The sequence below is a fragment of the Danio rerio genome, chromosome 12, assembly GCF_049306965.1.
Source record: "Danio rerio strain Tuebingen ecotype United States chromosome 12, GRCz12tu, whole genome shotgun sequence".
Taxonomy (NCBI): Eukaryota; Metazoa; Chordata; class Actinopteri; order Cypriniformes; family Danionidae; genus Danio; species Danio rerio.
The window spans coordinates 51,207,509-51,229,217 of record NC_133187.1 but is presented as its reverse complement, the minus strand read 5'-3'; the positions used below and the strand labels follow the sequence as shown (position 1 = coordinate 51,229,217).

The 21,709-nt window shown below is 38.0% G+C and overlaps 1 protein-coding gene across 2 annotated transcripts; it reads right to left on the bottom strand.

The window, feature by feature from the left end:
• Positions 1–16: 16 nt before the first annotated feature.
• On the bottom strand, positions 17–20,930 carry anxa11b (annexin A11b). 2 transcript variants are annotated; one of them, XM_073917449.1, is made up of 16 exons: positions 20,867–20,902; positions 11,619–11,666; positions 10,422–10,743; positions 8,979–9,010; positions 8,694–8,849; positions 7,680–7,767; positions 7,399–7,493; positions 6,936–7,049; positions 4,880–4,970; positions 4,611–4,690; positions 4,368–4,424; positions 4,148–4,241; positions 2,540–2,635; positions 2,161–2,219; positions 1,319–1,441; positions 29–1,204 (listed from the first exon to the last, which is right to left on the bottom strand). In XM_073917449.1, exons 3-16 carry the CDS (start codon positions 10,732–10,734, stop codon positions 1,145–1,147), a joined length of 1,458 nt encoding a protein of 485 aa, XP_073773550.1. In that variant the 5' UTR covers positions 10,735–10,743; positions 11,619–11,666; positions 20,867–20,902; the 3' UTR covers positions 29–1,144.
• Positions 20,931–21,709: the final 779 nt, after the last annotated feature.

The following is a 21,709-nucleotide window of genomic DNA, read 5'->3' as shown; positions in this document are numbered from 1 at the left end:
CAAGTGAGATAAAAACTGCAGACTAAAGCAAGAGCTGTGAGTGCTTTATTAATCAGACACGAGTTATTATACAATACAGGTTAGAGTGAAGATGTTAGAAAACTAGAGCTGTCTGTCTTCATGATGATGAACAGGCTGAACCTCCTGTTTAATTACTGATGATGATGATGATTATCATGAGGAAAGATTGCTCACTGTACACTGCCCTCTACTGCTGCAGAGATGCACATTCACTATAATAATCAGGGTCAAACCTCACTGAAACTGCTCATAGCTCACCCCAGACTCAAATAAAGCAAATCAAAGAATTATTAATATTATTAAACATTTAATAATAAAACATGCATGAAAATTAAGCCTGTTTTACGACCATTAATATGCATTACATGTTATGCATTACTTCTTTTTATGCAACTTAAACAGTTTTTTTGCACATTAAAAACAATTTAAGTTGCATAAAAAGAAGAAAATATATATGTTTTTCCAGCAAAGTTATTAAGAATTACCACTAATAAATCATGCACAAATTAAACAGCCAGATACATTAATGTAAATTAAGGATGAATAATGCCTAATTGTAATATGAAAAAACTATAATATAACCAAAAACATTCCTAAAATAGGATTTACATTTTATAAGCAAAGTATTTCTTGATTTCTCTTGATATTGGGGTCAATTATGAGACGTTTCTGTGAGATTTACACACGTAGACCTTCATAAAGATTGTCATAATTCAATATATATTTGTGTCTTGCATAGAGATATAAAGCTCACTTTACATAAAGAAACATTTCAGAACTTCAAGTGTAATATTTCCAAGGCATCTGAACGATGATTTTCACAGAAGAGATGATTGCAGTTTTGGTTTTGGCATCTGAAGACAGTACTGTACACACAAATACAAAAGACAGCTGTATCCTCTACATATCATGCATAGTCAGGTTAGACGGCTAAATATAGACTGCAATATTATTATCTGTACGTGTCTAAGGCACAAATGAAATGCTATTTTGGTTGTGAACTTAATAAAGGTGTGATTACAGGATCAGTTAACATGACACATCTGACATATCGATAAATGAGTGATATTAATATGATGTCAGATATCCAGTCGTCATGGAAACGGCTCTGTCCTCCTGCTCTTCAGTCACTTCCTCCGCAGAGTTTCAGCAGCAGCTTCTTATAATCTCCAGAAGTGTCACCCTGACGAAAACACGACACACATTGATTCAGGACTTGCCTAATAAACATAATTAAGCCTTTCAGTTGCACTTTAAGCAATTTAAATATCTATAAATATGTAGATGTGTGTCGTACAGAGATGTGAGTGTAGAGGGATTTGCCGAACAGCCGCAGGTACTCCTGTCTGATGTCCAGCATGTCCAGCTCAGAGCGGGAAACCATGATGCGGATCAGAGTCCGGTCTTTAGTTCCTGCGCCCTGAAACACCAGCACAACATCAGTGTGTGTAGATACACACACACACAAACACGCACGGATGCGCACACACATACAGAAACACTTATGCACAAACACATTCACACTCCCCTGCATACGCACAGAAACACACACTCGCACATGTATTCACTATATCACACACACTCACACATACATGCATTCACACTCAAATACACACACACTCACATGCACAAACAGGCACATATTCACGCATACATATTCACACACACACACACAGGCACGCATGCACTTACGCACGCACACACACACATACACATGCATTCTCACTTAAATCCACACACACACTCACATGCACACAGGTCACACATCACATACACTTTTTACACACATGCATAAACACAAACAAGATGCACAAATGAAGCACACACACTCATTCTCACACACATCCACACATTCATGCGCAATCATACACACATACAATCACATTTTTACACACACATGCATTCTCACACAGACACACACACTCACGCTTGCATATTCACACACCCACACACACACTCACATGCATTCTCACACACTTGCATTCACACACACGCGCACACACGCACACACACACGCACACACGCAAACACACACACACGTAATAAAACTGAATGTGTGTGTGAGTCTATATTCAATGACTCGGCTTGTAAATGAATGAGATGTGTTGAACATTTCTCTAATACGCTCCTCTACTGTACCTGCATGGCCTTGTGGAGGCGTTCAGCAAAGTAGGCAGGAGTGTTTTTAATGCACTTCACTGAAAACAACACAAGAATAAAGAATTAATGACACGATCTGCTCCCAACATCACAAACAGATCAAGAGTCACTCACAACAATCAGAACAATAAGATCAGACACAGATAAGTCCTGATGTGAATGCACTGTGTGTGTGTGTGTGTGTGTGTGTGTTCTCGCTCTAACCTGGCGGTGATTTGACTGTTGTGTCTGATACACTGAGTGATATTTACATATGCAAATCACCACAGGCTCAAATCTGCATCTTATTCAAAACAATATTGCTGTGCTGCTATTGGCTGATGTTTCTGCTGAGGACCAATCAGATTTGAGCACGCACCCACTGCCACCATGCCGGACTCCAGGTCTCCAGACATCTCTCTGCAGATGCTCTTCTCGATGTCCCGACCGCACATCTGCTGGTACTCCTGAAACACTGAGACACACACACACACATATTACTGAAATATTAGGCTCGATCATTTATTTACACCCTAGCAACCGTCTAGTAATGCCTTAGCAACCACTAAGCAACACTTTAGAACACCCAAGCAACCATGCAGAAACACCGCAGCAACAGCTCAGAACACCCTAGCAACTATATAGTATTTGTATTTTTTACACTGTCTGACAAACTCACTGGCCACTTTATTAGGTACACTCTCTAGTACCGTGTTGTTCCCCCTTTTGCCTTCAGATCTGCCTTAACCTTTGGTGTTAGAGATTAAACAAGCTGCTGGAAATATTCCTCAGAGATTTTGCTCCATATTGTCATGATAGCATCACACAGTCGCTGCAGATTTGTCGGCTGCACATCCATGATGCCAATCTCCCGTTCCACCACATCCCAAAGCTGCTCTATTGGATTGAGCTCTGGTGACTGTGGAGGCCATTTGAGTACAGTGAACTCATCGTCACGTTCAAGACACCAGTCTGAGATGATTGAGCTTTATGACATGCTGCGTTATCCTGCTGGAAGTAGCCATCAGAAGATGGAGACACTGTGCTCATAAAGGGATGGACATGGTCAGCAGCAATACTCAGGTAGGCTGTGGCGTTGATGCTCAATTGGTACTAATGGAGCCAAAGAAAATCTCCCCCACACCATTACACCACCACCACCAGCCTGAACCGCTGATACAAGGCAGGATGATCCATGCTTTCATGTTGTTGAGGCCAAATTGTGAGCCGAGCATCCGAATGTGTGAGCAGAAATGGAGACTCATCAGAGCAGCAACGTTTCTCCAATCTTCTATTGTCCAGTTTTGGTGAGTCTGTGTGAATTGTAGCCTCAGTTTCCTGTTCTTAGCTGACAGGAGCGGCACCCGGTGTGCTCTTCTGCTGCTGTAGCCCATCCGCCTCAAGGTTGGACGTGTTGTGTGTTCAGAGTTGCTCTTCTGCAGAGCTCGGTTGTAACGAGTGCTTATTTGAGTTACTGTTGCCTTTCTATCAGCTGGAACCAGTCTGGCCATTCTCCTCTGACCTCATCAACAAGGCATTTGCGCCAACAGAACTGCTGGATATTTCCTCTTTGTCGGAGCATTCTCTGTAAAGCCTAGAGATGGTTGTGCGTGAAAATCCCAGTAGATCAGCAGTTTCTGAAATACTCAGAGCAGCCCGTCTGGCAGCAACAACCATGCCACGTTCAAAGTCTCTTAAATCCCCTTTCTTCCCCATTCTGATGCTCACTCTGAACTGCAGCAGATGGTCTTGACCATGTCTACATGCCGAAATGCAGTGAGCTGCTGCCATGTGATTGGCTGATTACACATTTGCATTAACGAGCAGTTAAAAAGGTGTACCCAATAAAGTGGCCGGGTGAGTGAATCAATAAATGACTTAAATTGAGTTTTTTTAAGCTTACATCATAACTCAATTGTCTTGTTACATAAATGCCTTAGCAACCATTCAGAACACCCTAGCAACTATAAAGTACTAGTGTGTTTACCCTGTCTGAGGTGAGGTTTACTGCGGGCACAGAGAATGGCATTGAACTGAGACTCGTCTGTGCCCACTTTATTCTCTCCAGCACTGTAGAGTTTCTGCAGGAGAAAACCACACACACACACACACACACACACAAACACGCAGACACACACACACACATCAAAAAATCTGCACAACACCAAGATTTGCGTAATTGAGTTGAAGAGAGTGTGTTGTGTGACCTGAGCATCCTGCTTGGCCAGAGAGATGTCCACAGTCTCTCTCTCGTCACGATTACCCTGAAAACACACACACACACACACACACACACACACACACACACACACACACATTATTGCAACACAACTTGAAATAACGCAGAATAAACACTCTTGAAGTCAGATTTATTCCCCTAGTGTGTTAATTTTAATGTATTTTTATATTTGCTGTATAATTTCTTCTGAGGAAGTGTGTGAAGTGTGTACCTGGCAGAGAGAGACGAGCAGGCGGCGGAAATGTCCAGAAGTGTCATTGCTGATGGCATCCTCCAGAGATTTACCGTACTCTACAACACAAACACACACACACACACACACACACACACACACACACACACACACACACACACACACACACACACACACACACACACCCATGCCAGCTTATTTTTTTCAGATATTTTCATGTCAAGTGTATACACACTCACTCAAAGACACATGTACGCACGCACTCTAACACACAGACACACACACACCTGCTTTATAGATTCTGTTGATCTCCTGAATCTCTGCATTGCTGCGAGAGGACAGGATCTCTATCAGACAGGCCTCGTCTGTTCCTGCACCCTAAAACACAAACACACACACACACACACACACACACACACACACACACACACACACACACAAACACAAACACATTATTACTATTATTTAAATGAGATTAATGGCAATTCATTTTGTAATAAATTTGCAATTCAAATTGTAATAAAAATGTTCGAATATAAATTTTTTTAAAGATGAGTGAATTAATTAAATTTGATATAAATATATTATATAATTAAGATATTTTTCAAATGAAACCCATACTGTAGGTCATGCTGTAACAGCAGACTTTTAAAAAATTAGTATATTAATCAGGCGATGCAGTGGCGCAGTAGGTAGTGCTGTCGCCTGACAGCAAGAAGGTCGCTGGTTCAAGTCTTGGCTGGGTCAGTTGGTGTTTCAGTGTGGAGTTTGCATGTTCTTTCTGCGTTTCCTCCGGGTGCTCCGGTTTCCCCCACAGTCCAAAGACATGTGCTACAAGTGTATTGGGTAGGCTAAATTGTCCGTAGTGTATGAGTGTGTGTGTGAATGAGTTTCCCAGTGAAGGGCATCTGCTGCGTATAACGTGTGCTGGATAAGTTGGCGGTTCATTCCACTGTGGCGACCCCTGATTAATAAAGGGACTAAGCTGAAAAGAAAATGAATGAATGAATGAATGAATGAATGAATATATTAATCAAAGCATCTATTAAATGTATTTATTTTAATTGTTAAATGTTAAAGTAAACTTAAATACATTTAAAATAAATAAAAATGTAAGCACTATTAAAAACTTATTAAATGTAATGTATATGTAAATTTATATAAAAATGAAATATAAAAATAATATTTAATATAATAAAAATATAATACATTTATGCTTTATGCCGGCAGCTCGCTCTCTGCAACTCTCACATGGTCGCCCACTGAAGCTAAGCAGGGCTGAGTCTGGTCAGTATCTGGATGGGAGACCACATGGGAAAGCTAGGTTGCTGCCGGAAGTGGTGTTAGTGGGGCCAGCAGGGGGCGCTCAACCTGTGGTCTGTGTGGGTCCTAACACCCCAGTATAGTGACGGGGACTCTATACTGCTCAGTGAGCGCCGTCTTGCAGATGAGACGTTAAACCGAGGTCCTGACTCTCTGTGCTCATTAAAAAATCCCAGGATGTCCTTTGAAAAAGAGCAGGGGTTTCACCCCGGCATCCTGGCCAAATTTGCCCATTCGCCTCTGTCATCATGGCCTCCTAACCCTCCCCATATCATCATTGGCTCCTCTCCACCAATCAGCTGGTGTGCGGTCTGGCGCAGTATGGCTGCTGTCATGTCATCCAGGTGGATGCTGCACACTGGGGGTGGATGAGGGGATTCCCCCCATTGTGTAAAGCGCTTTGAGTGTCCAGAAAAGCGCTATATAAATGTGAGGAATTTATTATTATTATTATTATTTATTAATTAAATATTACACATAAAAATATAAATATTTGCATGTAATTGTTTGGATGAGTGTGTGAAAGGGTTAAGTTTCCCACAATCACAGACTGTAGTGCATCTCGTGTTTCTGCGCTCGGCTCTGTAATTATGCATCTGTGTTTCATTAATGAGCTCTGTGTAACTCGAGCAGCAGCATTACACATCATCCTACTACAGAAAACACACACACACACACACACACACTTAAGAGGATGCATTTCAGTCACGTCAACATGCAAAGCAAAACAAAACACCAGAACACAAATCTAAAGATCCTGTGAAATGAAATCAAAATGTAGATGTTAGTTTCGGTTCTGTTAAGTATATAATCCAGTGACTAAATCCACATTTAGAAGAAATAAACCTGATATAAACATCCAAAGCTGGCAGTTACAGTATATTTACAGTACAAATGAAAACATGATGAACTATGAGAGGCGATTGATAGAAGGTTTTGATTTTTAGGTCATATCAGGTGTGTGTGTGTGTGTGTGTGTGTGTCAGAATAAATGATATATATTAGTAATAAAACTCTTACTGATATGGCTTCCTTGCACTCAGATGCATCAAACTGTGCAGGAGATTTAAGCATGGCCAGAACCAACTCCTCAAAGTGTCCCGTCAGCTCTGACTTCAGGTCACGAACCAGATCCTGACACACATTAGAGACGCAGTCATGCACACATCATCATATACAGCGTTAGTCCATAATAATGAAATGACTCCAGTGCAATCATACAAGAGTTTAACTTGTCCACTCTGTTGCTGTCAACTCCTTTAATGGTTTAAAGTTTAAGTTAATCAACAATTAGTAAGAGAATTAACTGATCACATTTAGGCATTATTTTATATTAATAAGGGATTCTGTTTGTTTCATTCCAGATTGAGTAATGAATGGAAAATGCCTGAAATGAAGCAGCAGTGCTAGTAAGCACAGAGTCAGGTATTTCTGCTGTTATTTTCAGACGTGTGTGTGTGTGTGTGGTTGCTCTCCTGTTCACCTTTCCGTAGGTGGTTTTATACGCCGCCAGCAAAGGCACACGCTGCTTGTTGCTTCGACTGCCCAGAAGCTCAATAATGGCGTTTTCATCCGTTCCTGCAACAAAACAGATCACATGATGTTTCATGATGACGCTCAGTAAAATCATCCTCCATCTCTTTGACAGAAAGAAAGCATTATCTTGAAGGATGAGGAGGGGGGCAGTGAATAAGAAGTAAACCAGCAGATGTTCACTCTGGACTGATCCGTCAGATGAACATTATTGTCTGCATTTCTGCTCACCGAAGCCCTTCATGGCTTTCCGCAACACCTCCACATCTCGAAGAGGATCCGCACCAGGGAAATCCTTTATGGTCCCACGAAAACCCCTCTGAACAACACACACACAATGAACACTGAGGTGAGAAATGTACAATCTTATACAGTTAAAAAGATAATGTTTCTGAAAATTACAATATCATTTATAAAGTAACTCTTGTGGTGATTCTACAGTTGCTATGGTAACAAACAACTACAGTAAATGATCCTTTGTGGTGATTCTACAGTTGCTATGGCAACACAACAACTATATTAATTGATCCGATGTGCTGATTCCATAGTTGGTATGGTAACACAACTATAGTAATTGATTTGTTGTGGTGATTCTATAGTCACTATGGTATCACAACTACAGTAATTGATCTATTGTGGTCATTCTACAGTTGCTATGGTAACACAACTACAGTAACTGATCCATTGTGGTGATTCTACAGTTGCTATGGTAACACAATTACAGTAATTGATCTGTTCAGTCGCTATGGTAACAGCGATAGCAACTGGTCTGTTGTGGTGATTCTATAGTTGCTATGGTAACACAACTATAGTAACTGTTCCATTGTGGTGATACTACAATTGTTATGGTAACACAACTCTATTAATTAATCTGTTGTGATTCTCCAGTTGCTATGGTTACACAACTACAGTAATTGATCTGTTGTGGTGATTCTACAGTTGCTATGGTAACACAACTATAGTAACTGGTCCATAGTGGTGATTCTACAGTTGCTATGGTAACAACTCAATTAATCCATTGTGGTGATTCTACAGTTCCTATGGCAACACAACCACTATACTAATTTAAATAAATGACCCAATACTGTAGTTTTCTACAACTGTAGTGTATATTATACTATAATGCACCAGTTTACTGTAGTAAAAACCCAAGTATAGTGCAGTATTACTTTAGCATTACACTGAAGGAATGTGTTATAATGTAATGACCACAGTAAAACAGTGGTTAATGTAGAAATCTCTTACGTTGATAGCAGGAGCGGGTGGAGTTGGTCCAGTCGGGGCACCTCCTCCATACCCGGGCATGCCTGGGTTTGGGACTGGAGCTCCAGGATATGCCGGCATGGGCTGCTGTCCTGGTGCTGGGACTCCTGGGTAACCCTGGGGCATGCCTCCAGCTGGCTACAGGTCACATGACAAAAAGAACAATCACTTGACATCACATAACTTTTGAACAGTAATTCTGCAATGTTTTCACATGAAGTAAGTGATTATGTGCAATGAAAGAAGCAGAAATAAAGGGTTTCTTACAGCTCCAAAGCCGGGATGGCCACCCCATCCACCTGTAGACCAGATCAAGAACTTAACAACACAATGACAACACAAGCCACATGAAAATCCAAACAAAAAGAGCTTTAGAGAGATATGAATGATGCAGAAGAGCAGAGACAAACAGGAAACACATTTTAATCTAAAGTTTGCTTTATTTAATCCTAGTTTGTAGTTGTTCTCAATTCTAAAAATCTAAATCTAAAATTGTAGGGATCACACATAAGCTTAATTATTAAATGTGTGGAATGAGTGGTAATAATGCTCGTTAAAATGATTCATGATAATTATATTGATTCATAAATTTGGTGTTTAACTTTACATGATCTCCTACTTAAAATACAGCATATATTTTCATTTCTTCATAGTGGTTTAAAGTCTTAACATTATACAATATACCTACTCATTAACTGTCTGTAAACATGCATTTACACTGCAGCCATTCGCAAATGTTACAGGATTTACTATTAAATACAGTTTTCAAAATCGCCATAATCAGTCACAGTTCAAATGATAAGGAAATCTGAAATGGCAATACTAATGTCCAACAATTTACCATGGTTAACCTGCTGTGGTGATTCTACAGTTGCTATGGTAACAACAACAAATGTAGTTTATTTGTTGCAGCAACTTTAAAGTTACTATGGTAACAAAATATTTAGCAACTGATTGGTTATGGTAATTCTACAGTTTCTATAATAACAACTATAGCAATTGATCTGTTGTGGTGATTCTACAGTTTCTATGGTAACAACTACAGTAAGTGATCTGTTGTGGTGATTCTACAGTTGCTATGGTAACTACAGTAAGTGATCTGTTGTGGTGATTCTACAGTTGCTATGGTAACAACTACTGTAATTGATCTGTTGTGGTGATTCTACAGTTGCTATGGTAACAACTACTGTAATTGATCTGTTGGGGTGATTCTACAGTTGCTATGGTAACAACTACAGTAAGTGATCTGTTGTGGTGATTCTACAGTTGCTATGGTAACAACTACTGTAATTGATCTATTGTGGTGATTCTACAGTTGCTATGGTAACAACTAATATTGATCATTGTGGTTGTTGCACAATAACTACAGTAATGCATACAATTTATTTTAAAATTATGATTGAAATAATTTTTACAGTGTGGACCTTGATACAGGTAACCATGAAAACAAGACTACGACCGATTAATAGGATTATATTACTGAGGGTTGAACAGGGGTAGACTAATATTAGCCAAATTATTGGGGTATTATAATAAATAACAGCCGTTATAATGACTGTTTTGACATTACAGTAAGGTGTAGGATCAGGGTGTTGTTATTAATGGATAGTTTAATAAATAATATAAATAATTCTATAATATAATATAAATAATATAACTCATTAGCTTACGACCACAGCTGTATCCCCTCTATCAACACACATGTCTGACCTGCAGCGGGCATGTTAGGGTATGCCCCGGGCTGAGCGGCGGGGTATCCTCCAGCTTGCGGGGGGAATCCTCCACCCGGGGCCGCTGGGTACCCGCCGGCCTGGGGAGGGTATCCTGCTCCAGGAGGGAAGGCTCCTGGCTGCGGCGGGAAGGCTCCTGGCTGTGGGGGGAAGGCTCCGGGCTGCGGGGGGTAGTATCCGGCCTGTGGGGGATACGCTCCGGGCTGAGGAGGGTACCCGGCTGCCGGCTGCTGATATGGGCCGGATGCGGGCGGGTAGCTGCCACCTGCTGGAGGATAACCGGGGTAACTCATCTCCGACACCTGCACAGAACACGTACAGCGTTACTGCATGCACAAATACTCAATATTGCTTCAAGTTCAAGCAAGTTTTTAATTAAAACCAAGAAAAAAATCATATTATTTAAATATTACTTGATCTGGCAGAGATTTATTTTCATCTTAAGCTCATTTTATTTCAGGGTTGGACGATATGGCAAAAATTTATATCACAATGTATTTCTTCATTTCGGTCGACACAATATAATTCTGATATCGATATGGACAATATTAAAAAGACAAGAAAAAACTGTCAAGAACGCACACAATAGATGTCTGTACCTGTATAAAATATTCAAGTTCACTTTCTATTTGTATTTAGCTTTTACAAACAAGAAATGTGAAATAAACTATCAAATAAAAAAAACTCTCAGACTCAGCTTATATATATATATATATATATAAATATGTATAGTTCATGGGGGTTAGTTAGTCCAGCGTAATAAACAGAAACTTTATCAGCAGTGTTTTTTTTTTTTTTGTATACTGTATGCTGAATATTTAACAATCAAAATAATACCAAAATCTTACAATTATGACATCCACATCATTAAAAAAAACATAGAAAAAGTATAAAAATCTAAATAATAAAAAAATAAAGAGTATGGGCTACATTAATGTTTGCAAGAGAAGAGCTGTTTGAGTATATTCAGTTCTGGCTGCTTTTCCTCATGAACATGCTTTAAGGGTTCTATCTGTCTATTTATATTTGTGTATGTAATCGCCTAATTAAATTAAAAGGTTTTAAATAAAATAGTTTGTACATATTTTATATAGTCTATTTTTACATTTACATTTAGTCATTTAGCAGATGCTTTTATCCAAAGCGACTTACAAATGAGGACAAGGAAGCAACTTACACAACTATAAGAGCAACAATGAAGAAGTGCTGTAGGCGAGTTTCAGGTCTGTAAAGTGTAAGAAGGAAAGCATTAGTAAAATTTTTTTGTTCTGCTTTTTTTTTTTTCTTTTTTTTTTTTTTTTTTTTAGTACAGTTAGTGTGATATCCAGAGAGGCAATTGCAGATTAGGAAGTGTAGTGGAGAGTAAATAGTTGAGTGTTTAGTGGTTTCTTGAAGACAGCGAGTGACTCTGCCGTTCTGATGCAGTTAGGGAGTTCATTCCACCAACTGGGCAGATTGAATGCGAGAGTTCGGGAAAGTGATTTCTTCCCTCTTTGGGATGGAACCACGAGGCGGCGTTCATCCACAGAACGCAAGTTTCTGGAGGACACATACATCTGCAGAAGTGAGAGCAGATAAGAAGGAGCAAAGCCAGAAGTCGCTTTTTATCAACTAATATTTTATATACCTCTATTAATCACATTCTTTCTATTTTATCAGCTTTGCAATACACAAACATATTTCTCAGGAATTTGGTCATCTTATTTTGTAAGTTTGTACGAGTGCTATATGCCAGCATGCAGTGAGTTTGTGTGTATACGAGTGTTATTTGGGTGTTTATGCGCGTGTGTTCGTGGCTCTAGCCGTCTGTGTTTGCTTCATTGCCTTCTCTTCTGACATCGCTGGTGTCGGGGAGGTGGATGGTGGGGATGGTGAGGCGACTTCTGACTCTCAGTATGTTCTATCGGGTGGAACAGATCTGATGTGTTCCCACTGCGAGTCGGCACCAATCTGCTGCAAAATTTGCAGAGCACTGAAACTATAAGTTTATCTGAACTTAAAAAGCCGAACCACTAGTCAACTAATTCGTCTGCATTTTTACTAGTGGAAGCTTGATTATTCACATCTGTATTCAGGCCAGGGCTCTCATTTTGTGGCTAAAACTTTCTGCGGCAGAGCTTAATCAACTGCTGAGCGCTGGCAGCGTGTCTGTGATGTACATCATCACGCAAGTGACATCACGCTCTCTAACAACTGAGCACTGAACATCAGTGACAAATGATCCAATGTATAAGACCTGAAATATAATAAAATATATGCAAATTTGTATGGAAATAACAGAAATCGGTTTAAAAATCATATCACCGTTATTGAAAAAAAATAATATTGCGATATATGTTGATATACATTGATATCGAGTTATTGTCCAGCCCTACTTTAAGTTTATGCAAACTTGCTTGCACCAGGGAGAAAAACTAGTAAATAAACAAACAAACAAACTGATGTTTTTTCCACAAAATTCTATTTTTAAATTGTAACTTTTTAATTATTGTAAAAAAAAAAATCATATATTCACATATAGAAATATATAAATAATCATATGCATAAAATTAATATATATCAATAGATTTATGTATACTTCAACACACTGTCTGATACATTTTTTGATACAGAAAACAAGACAAGTGATTTTGCTATACACAACAGTTCTGTCTGGTTCATGAATCTGATTGGCTGATAGCCGTGAGTGACAGCAGCAGAGTAATCTCTGTTTGACAAATATTGCAGCTGTTGGTCAACATCATGCACTTTTGAGGCTTGTTCAGGAGAGAATGTAGTTGTTTAGATTTCAGCTGCGCAGTTTGTTTATAAGGACAGAGCCTATTTAAATATTCAGAATTCTGGAGATTCAGTGCATTGGCGGCCATCAGCCTGTCATACTGAGCAGAGCAATAACAGTTGATGATCCGCCACAAGATGGCGACAGAGACCGCATAATACATCCTTAGAGGAGAAACACAAACTACAGCTGATCAAACCATCATTGCTGTATTTACACCACAGTAATCTGCTAGCGTGTGCTTTGCTCTGGCTTGTTCAGGGTTAATTGTTGTGATCTGATTGCAGCAGAGAAACACTGGGAGATCTCTGTAGACTGATGGCATTTGATGCTGTTCAGCCTTATAATCTTCAAGTGTGAGCAAGATCAGCTGTTCTGTCATCACTTTAGACATTACGCTAGAGAATCAGTCAGACACTAGCTCTACAGTGCTGTTGGTGAATGAGCAGCGGTTTCTGCTGTTCTGAGGTCAGCTGCAGATGTGAATTAATGGCGGAAGAAAGTAGTTCCTCAAACAAAAAGATTTTGAGACTCAATGTTTGATTTTCTTTTTTATTTACACGATTATGCCGTCGAGCTGTTTAATGAACACGATATCAGACGAGTAGCCGTGCCATATAGCTGTATATTGACACTGGTAAGACACTAATGGCTTGTTTCCACTGAGTGGTACAGTGCGGTACAGTACGGGTCACCTTTTTTAGAGGCTTGCGTTTCCTCTGCTAAAAGGGAACTCTTTTGGTAGGCGTGGTGTACAATAGAAAATTCAGACGACGTCATTTTCGCTCGAGGAAATGTCTACAGTAAAGCTGTACAGGTCACTGGCATATCCTACAAGAAGCACTTCTCACAAAGCAGACGCTTTACACACACAACTACTGTATAAATGTTCCTCACTAACCTTTCTATGAACATGAGTTGATTATAACTGCAGATCAATGACAGAGTGAAATAGCCCACTGTAACGTCTGTAATTATATAAAATAAACAAATTAATGAACATATATGAACACACACAGAGCCTTACAGTCCCCGATATGCTACCACTTACAGGAAAACTACACACAGCAGACATTTAGTCCTTATTTAGGTTTAAAAACAACACAAAATATTATATGAATAATATATGCAATCTTCAGCAGTGAGACCGCTCGCACGTTTAGACGGGCTCGTAAAACAACATCAGGACACGGCAGATTTCGTTCTTCCTGGCTTTGTGTCTGTTCATCAAGATGACAAGGTTTGTTTGAGCTTGGGTCGACCATGGCTGGTTATTATATGTATATATTATAGCAGTGTAATCTCTCGGCTGTGTAATTAAATCAAGGCGCTTCCTTAGTTTTCATTTTGGCTTGGTGCACGAGCCAATGACGCATCTCTGTGAACCAATAGCTTTCAGCTGCGCGTCTAGCTCCGCATTTTGCTACTCTTGGTACCATTAGCAAAGGGTGTTAAAAAAGTGGTCTGGTTCAGTTCTGTATGCCTTTTGACAGTGGAAACGGCCATTTAAGTGTACCAGACCACTCAGTGAAAACTGGTCATAAGGCACTCAGCCTCCCACCAGTGCCTATATACATCCCCACTGCACTGCTACTCGTGTGATATTGCTCATTTTATCAATAAAAATGCCTGCTTTTCAGATTTGTCAATATTTATTTGACTGTAAACAGTGTTCTTTTATATGATTTCCATATTTTAATGGCCTAAGAACGCTTGTGAAACTGTATTATTGAGTGGAAATTCTGATTGTGTGAAACAAAACCAACTTTACCTCAATGAAAACAGACCACAGTGGCTTCTGCTGTACTACACAACATTTCTGACTCATATCTCCTCTGGTTTATCAGGAACGGAGGGTTTTCTTTTCTGTTTCTCATTGACTGGAAATGCGGATTTATTCTCTGATGTTTTAAGCCATATTACAGCTGTGTGCAATATATATGGGCAAAACGCTGCCATTATAATAAACCAATGTACCTGCATGAAGCATCAAGCTGATAAGTGATGTTGATAAAAACTATTAGAGGAGGATATACAGAGACAGTGCAAGCAAATTACTTTATGACTCTTTTGTTATCTTAATGAGCGTTCCCTTATCTGTGAAATAATTCAGAAGTGTGATTTGATGCGTCTCGTATCTTGTCATTGAATTTTCAGCATCCAGAACAAACATCTTTAATTCAATACTCTTTAGATAACAAAAAATCTGCTTTGATTTAAATACAATTGATTCTGTACTTTCACAATTTCCCAACAAGTGAAAAGATTTGTTTAAACATGTAATGTGAATAATTATAATCACATTAAGCAACTATATCTACTATTTATAAATCAATAATTAGTTATTTTATCCTCTGCTGCTGACTAGATCAGAAACAAAAACCTGTACATCTTCCACAGTTACGTCTTCATTAAATGTGTAATTATTCTCACACACACGTTTGTTTTTCTCTCCTTGCACAGCTAAGTTTATAGACTTTTATACATTGCTTTGGGTGTTAAAATTGATGATAATCAAACGAACACAACTTCTGCAAATAAAATTAATTTAATGAATTAAAATTTGAATATTTACCTTCATTGTTTGACATTTTTCATTCAAAATAAATTAAAACTGGTGCATATCAAAGGCAGTGTATTGAGGTAAAAGACTGGTCTCCTTAAACTGATTCAAACATTAAATTGATTCTTTAAATTGATTCAAACATTAAATTGATTCTTTAAATTGATTCAAACATTAAATTGATTCTTTAAATTGATTCAAACATTAAATTGATTCTTTAAATTAAATCAAACATTAAATTGATTCTTCAAATTGAATCAAACATTAAATTGATTCACACCATTAAACTGATTCATTAAATTAATTCAAACCTTAAGTTGACTGATTAAATTGATGCAAACATTAAATTGATTGAAATATTACATTGTTTCAAACCTTCAAATCTGATTAAATAAAACTGATTTATTATATTGTTTCAATTATTAAATTAATTTGGCAAATCGATTCAAATATAAAATTGATTCATTAAATTGATTGATAAATTGAAACTTTAAATTAAGTCTATTCAAACATTAAATGAACTCAAACATTAAATCGATTCAAACCTGAAATTGATTCAGTAAATTGATTCAAACAATACACTGATTTAAAACTTAATCTGATTAATTAAATTGAATAATAAAATTGCTTCAAACATTAAATTGATTTGGCAAGTCGTTTCAAATATTAAATCGATTCAGTAAATTGTTTCAAACATTAAATTTATTAATTTAGTTATTCAAATATTAAATTTAGTAACTCGATTCAAACATTGAATTAATTCAGTAAATTGATTTAAACGTATATATATATATATATATATATATATATATATATATATATATATATATATATATATATATATATATACACATTAAACTGATTCAAACATGGCATTGACTCAAATTAATCAGATTAATTAAATAGTTTCAAACATTAAATTTAATCAATTTTATTAATTCAAAGATTAAATTAATTTAGTAAATCGATTCAATTATTAAATTGATTCATTAAATTGATTCAACCCTTAAATTGACACATTAAATCACATAAAACCCAAAATTGATTCAGTAAATCGATTCAAACATTACATTGATTCAAAACTTAATCTGAATAATTGAATTGATTCATTAAATTGATTCAAACATTAAAACTGAGAGCATTTTATAGTTTAGATCGATATAGGTGTGATTCTTTTCTCTGCATCACAGGTGTCAAACTCAGCTCCTGAACGGCCGCAGTTCTGTACAGTTTAGTTCCAACCCTGATTAAACACACCTGATCAAACTAATTGAGCACTTCAGGCTTGTTCGAAACCTCCAGATAGGTGTGTTGATGCAGGACTGGAACTAAACGCCGCAGAGCAGCGAGCTGTGTTTGACATCCCTGATCTAGTCTTTTACAGCACAGAGCAGGTTATCATCATCTCCTTCAGTGCTCGGCCGGCCCATTCTGTACACACACTTTAACCCACAGCTGAACACCCACATTAGCATGATGAGAAGCCTGTAGAGCCATGGAGAAGTGAACACTTCAACACTACACAGAGACAGGCAGTGTTTGAGTTCACCGCTGAGCAAACAGTTCATCTGGAGACAGACAGGTTTATCAGGTCTACAGTCATTATACACACAGACCACACGTTTAGAGGAACTTTGCTTACTCTGATTGGTTCAGTATTTGAAGACTCTGATTAAGTACTTTACTATAGTATGATTAAAAAAAACACCACAGTATTTATTGACGATACATTAGTGTAGAATATTTGAAGGTGTGTGTGTCATAGCCTGTAATTATTTAATTCATTCATTCATTTTCCCTCAGCTTAGACCCTTATTCATCAGGGGTCGCCACAGTGGAATGAACCGCCAACTATTCCAGCATATGTTTTACACAGTGGATGCCCTTCCAGCTGCAACCCAGTACTGGGAAACACCCACACACACACACACACACACTCATACACTACAGCAAATTTAATACAACAATTCCCCTACAGCGCATATGTTTGGACCAGAGATGTATGGTAACGAAGTAGAGCTGCTTGACTACTGTACTTAAGTACTAAAAGGCAGTATCTGTACTCTACTGGAGGATTGTTTTCTCTCCTGCTTCCATTTTTACTTCACTACATATTTTCCATGAGTTTAATACTTTCTCCGATGGACTTTCTATGTGCTGCATCGTTACTTGTTACTAGGGGTGTCAAAATTACTGATATCACTTCAGTAATAGATCATAACTGGTTATTACCTACTGATGTCATTTATCTCCTATGCACGATGTCGCAGTAGAATACTATGGCGAAGAAGGCGAGGGCGAGTAAATAACGCTCTTACTACAATGAAGGCGGCACAGCACACGAGCCACTACTTCACTTCTACAGAGGACTTCTCCTCTCCTCTCGGCTGTTAAAGCGATACTTGTGGATCCTGACAAGAACGTGCCTGAGGTGTGAGTTTTCTCCACTGTGTTTAATACGGATTACCTGTGATAAGCGCGTATTATGCACATACAGACTGTAACTGTGGCTGTTCCTTCCATCATCGGTGAACAGTGCTTTCATTTCTAAAGCCGATCGCAGCCCTTTCTGTTAAGCAGGTGAACACAAAAACCAGTCATAGGGGTGTAAGACCTCACCTGTCAGCAGTCAAAAAGCAAGCGGTATAATATTAACATGAGTTTATTTGCTGTAAATGCTCCTGCTGACTTCTGTGCATGTGTTGGAGACTGTTTGATGCATTCAGAAAGAGTGTTTTCTTTGAGCAGGTCAAATTAAAGGTCCAGATCATACTATTGTATTAAAGAACAAAATTGTAATTCAAATAATATATAAATCTTAATATATTTATAGATTTTAATCAAATAAAAATTCTTGTGTTGTGAAGAAAAAATCTAATTATGTATGGAAAGCATTGTCAATGCACTGAGATATTGAATTGAACCGAATCGATGGCATGATAATCGTAACCGAACCCAACCGTGAGGCCAGTGTGGATTCACACCCCTACTCCTTACCATTATTGACCTTTTTCTTGGCTGCTGCATGGAGGCCGTCATAGCAACCAGCGTCTTCTGGTAGAATGTTGAGAACTTTCATTTACAGAGTTTACAACTGGTAATGGATTTCACTAGTTTCACTTGCTTCTTTTCGTTCTGCTTAATCAAGTTAAAGATAGTAAAAATAAACAGTATGATGTCTTTTGACTGCTTTTTTTAATACCTGCATTACACAATACTTGTACTTTTACTTTCAGTACTTGAGTAAATGTTGAAATAAACTACTTGCAATACTTAAGTAAAGAAAATGTTGAATACTTTAGTACTTCCACTTAAGTATTGTGCTTAAAGAGCATTTCAACTTCTACTCAAGTCACTTTTTGATAGAGCATTTGTACTTTTACTGAAGTCTGGGTCTCTAGTACTTTATACATCTCTGCTTAAGACTTTGGGGGAGAGCGGAGTACCCAGAGGAAACCCAAGCCAACACAGGGAGACAACAGTACTGATAAGAAAAACACTACAATACTGTATTTGTGCTATTGTGTTTATACGCTAGATAGTTGGATTTTTATACAAGCTTTGTGTGTATTTGAATACAACTTTTAGAGTTAAAAAGTTAAATTAAAAAGCATTTGCTTTTAGCATTTGACATTTGTGATGCACAAAATGATGCATATCAAGGCAGTGTATTTAGGTAAAATAATGGATTCCTTAAACTGATTCAAACATTAAAATTGATTTAGTAAATCAATTCAAATATAAAATTCGCTTAAACATTACACTGAATCAAAACAAATTGATTTTGCCATTTTTATTAATAATATTTCATGCAATAATCCAAAATGTACATTATAAATAAGTGGCTGGAATAACACCTACTTTTATGCAGGGTGTCCACAGGGGCTTAAAAAGAATTAAAAGTTCATAAATCTATTATAAAAAAAAAAATGAAGGCTCTTAAAAGATATATAAAAAAAAGGTTTAATCGCATCTTATATTTGTTCAAGCGTTGATTAAAGTGTTTGACTCCAAAAAAGTGTAACCATGAGATTTATGATGGGTTACACCACTTTTGACTACCACAGTACTTTGGACATCAGTAGCTTTGAATACATCCACCTATTTTAAAGCACATCTTGAAATATTGTATAAAATTGCTTAACGTAAACGCCAAAATGCACTTAAATTTGGTGAATATTTAATTAACTGTGAACAATACAGTACTTTAATAGGCATCAACTGCAAAATATGAAGTGGAAAGTGAAAACAAAACCAACTTTACCTCAATAAAAAAACAGACCACAGTGGCTTCTGCTGTACTAAACTACATTTCTGAGTCATATCTGCTCCAGTTCATCAAGAGCTGAGGATTTTCTTCTCTTCTGTTTCTCTTTGACTGGATATTCTGATTTATTCTCTAATGCTTTATGCCATATTACATGCGCATAAATTAGCATATTAAAATGAAAAAAAAAAAAACTTAATTAGTTGTTATAAACTTTAATGTTGTGTTTAACAGGAGAAATGAACTCATATAAAAGCTTTAAACCACTCGAGTGTGATTAAATGTGTGAGGCTGATTTCTGTGTGAACTGCCCCTTTAAATCAGCGCGTGTTCGGCTTTAATCAGTGTTTGAGCGGCTTAACCCTCTGCAGTCAGGCAGTAAACCGACATAACCAGAACAACTGACTAAAACACACACAACTCAAGTCTAAACATGACCTCTAAATGCTATACTACACACTATACACTACAGAACACAGGGTTTGACGCTTCGGCATCTCTCCTCTCTCTCTGAGGGAAAAAATGGCAGCCGAATATTGCGCATTACACAACACCCTCAAACAATATAAAACATAACCACTGCATCTGGAAACACAACACGCTGTAATAATCAGCTTATTCATTTATATTATTACAAACATCAGTGCGAGATGTAAAGCACGGGCCCGTCGCGTGAACGCGCAGACTTGTTTTAATTACGATGTTTGTCGAGCGCGCGCAGTGAAGAGAAGATTAAAAGTAGAATAAACAGCAGAAACACGAGCGATATCATACATTGTTGGATTGTTTTACGGTCGAAAAGCGAGTGTTACTTACTGTGATGTGTGAGATTGCAGATCGGGAGTTTGGAGTGAATGAGGAAGTAAAAGGGCGGTGGGTGTGGCCAACATCCGCAACACACACACACACTTTCTGTTTGTCTTATGGTCTGTACACGTATATCCTGTACATATTCTGTGTATACTCTATATGTTTAACCTAATGGTTGAGTTGTCCATATTTGAACTGGGTTTAAACAACACAGATATTTACTAACACACACACACACACACTAGTTGAACGGCATATGTGTGTGAGTATTGCTAAAGCCTTTAAGTATACAATATGCAGGGGCGGGTTTAGAGATTTTTGGGGCCCTAAGCAATTCCAACCATGGGGCCCAACATTTCTAAAATGCACCTTTAATTTTGTTATTGTTTGCTGTTTTTCTTATATCATTCCATCTCCTTTTCTACATTTTATCTTAATGCAAACTAAAAATAATAAAGTGTAAAGCACCTTGTAAATCGTTTGAAATGATTTGTTTTCTTAAACTGCGTTCACAACTAAAAATGATAAATGAACTTTACTGATGTGACTGCTGGACTGGTCCATGATTGAAGGTGGGGGGTGCACAGTAGCGCAGATGTAATATTCATTCATTCATTCATTTTCTTGTCGGCTTAGTCTCTTAATTAATCCGGGGTCGCCACAGTTGAATGAACCGCCAACTTATCCAGCAAGTTTTTACGCAGCGGATGCCCTTCCAGCCGCAACCCATCTCACACACATTCACATGCTACGAACAATTTAGCCTACCCAATTCCCCTGTACCGCATGTCTTTGGGGGAAAACCGGAGCACCCGGAGGAAACCCACGCGAACACAGGGAGAACATGCA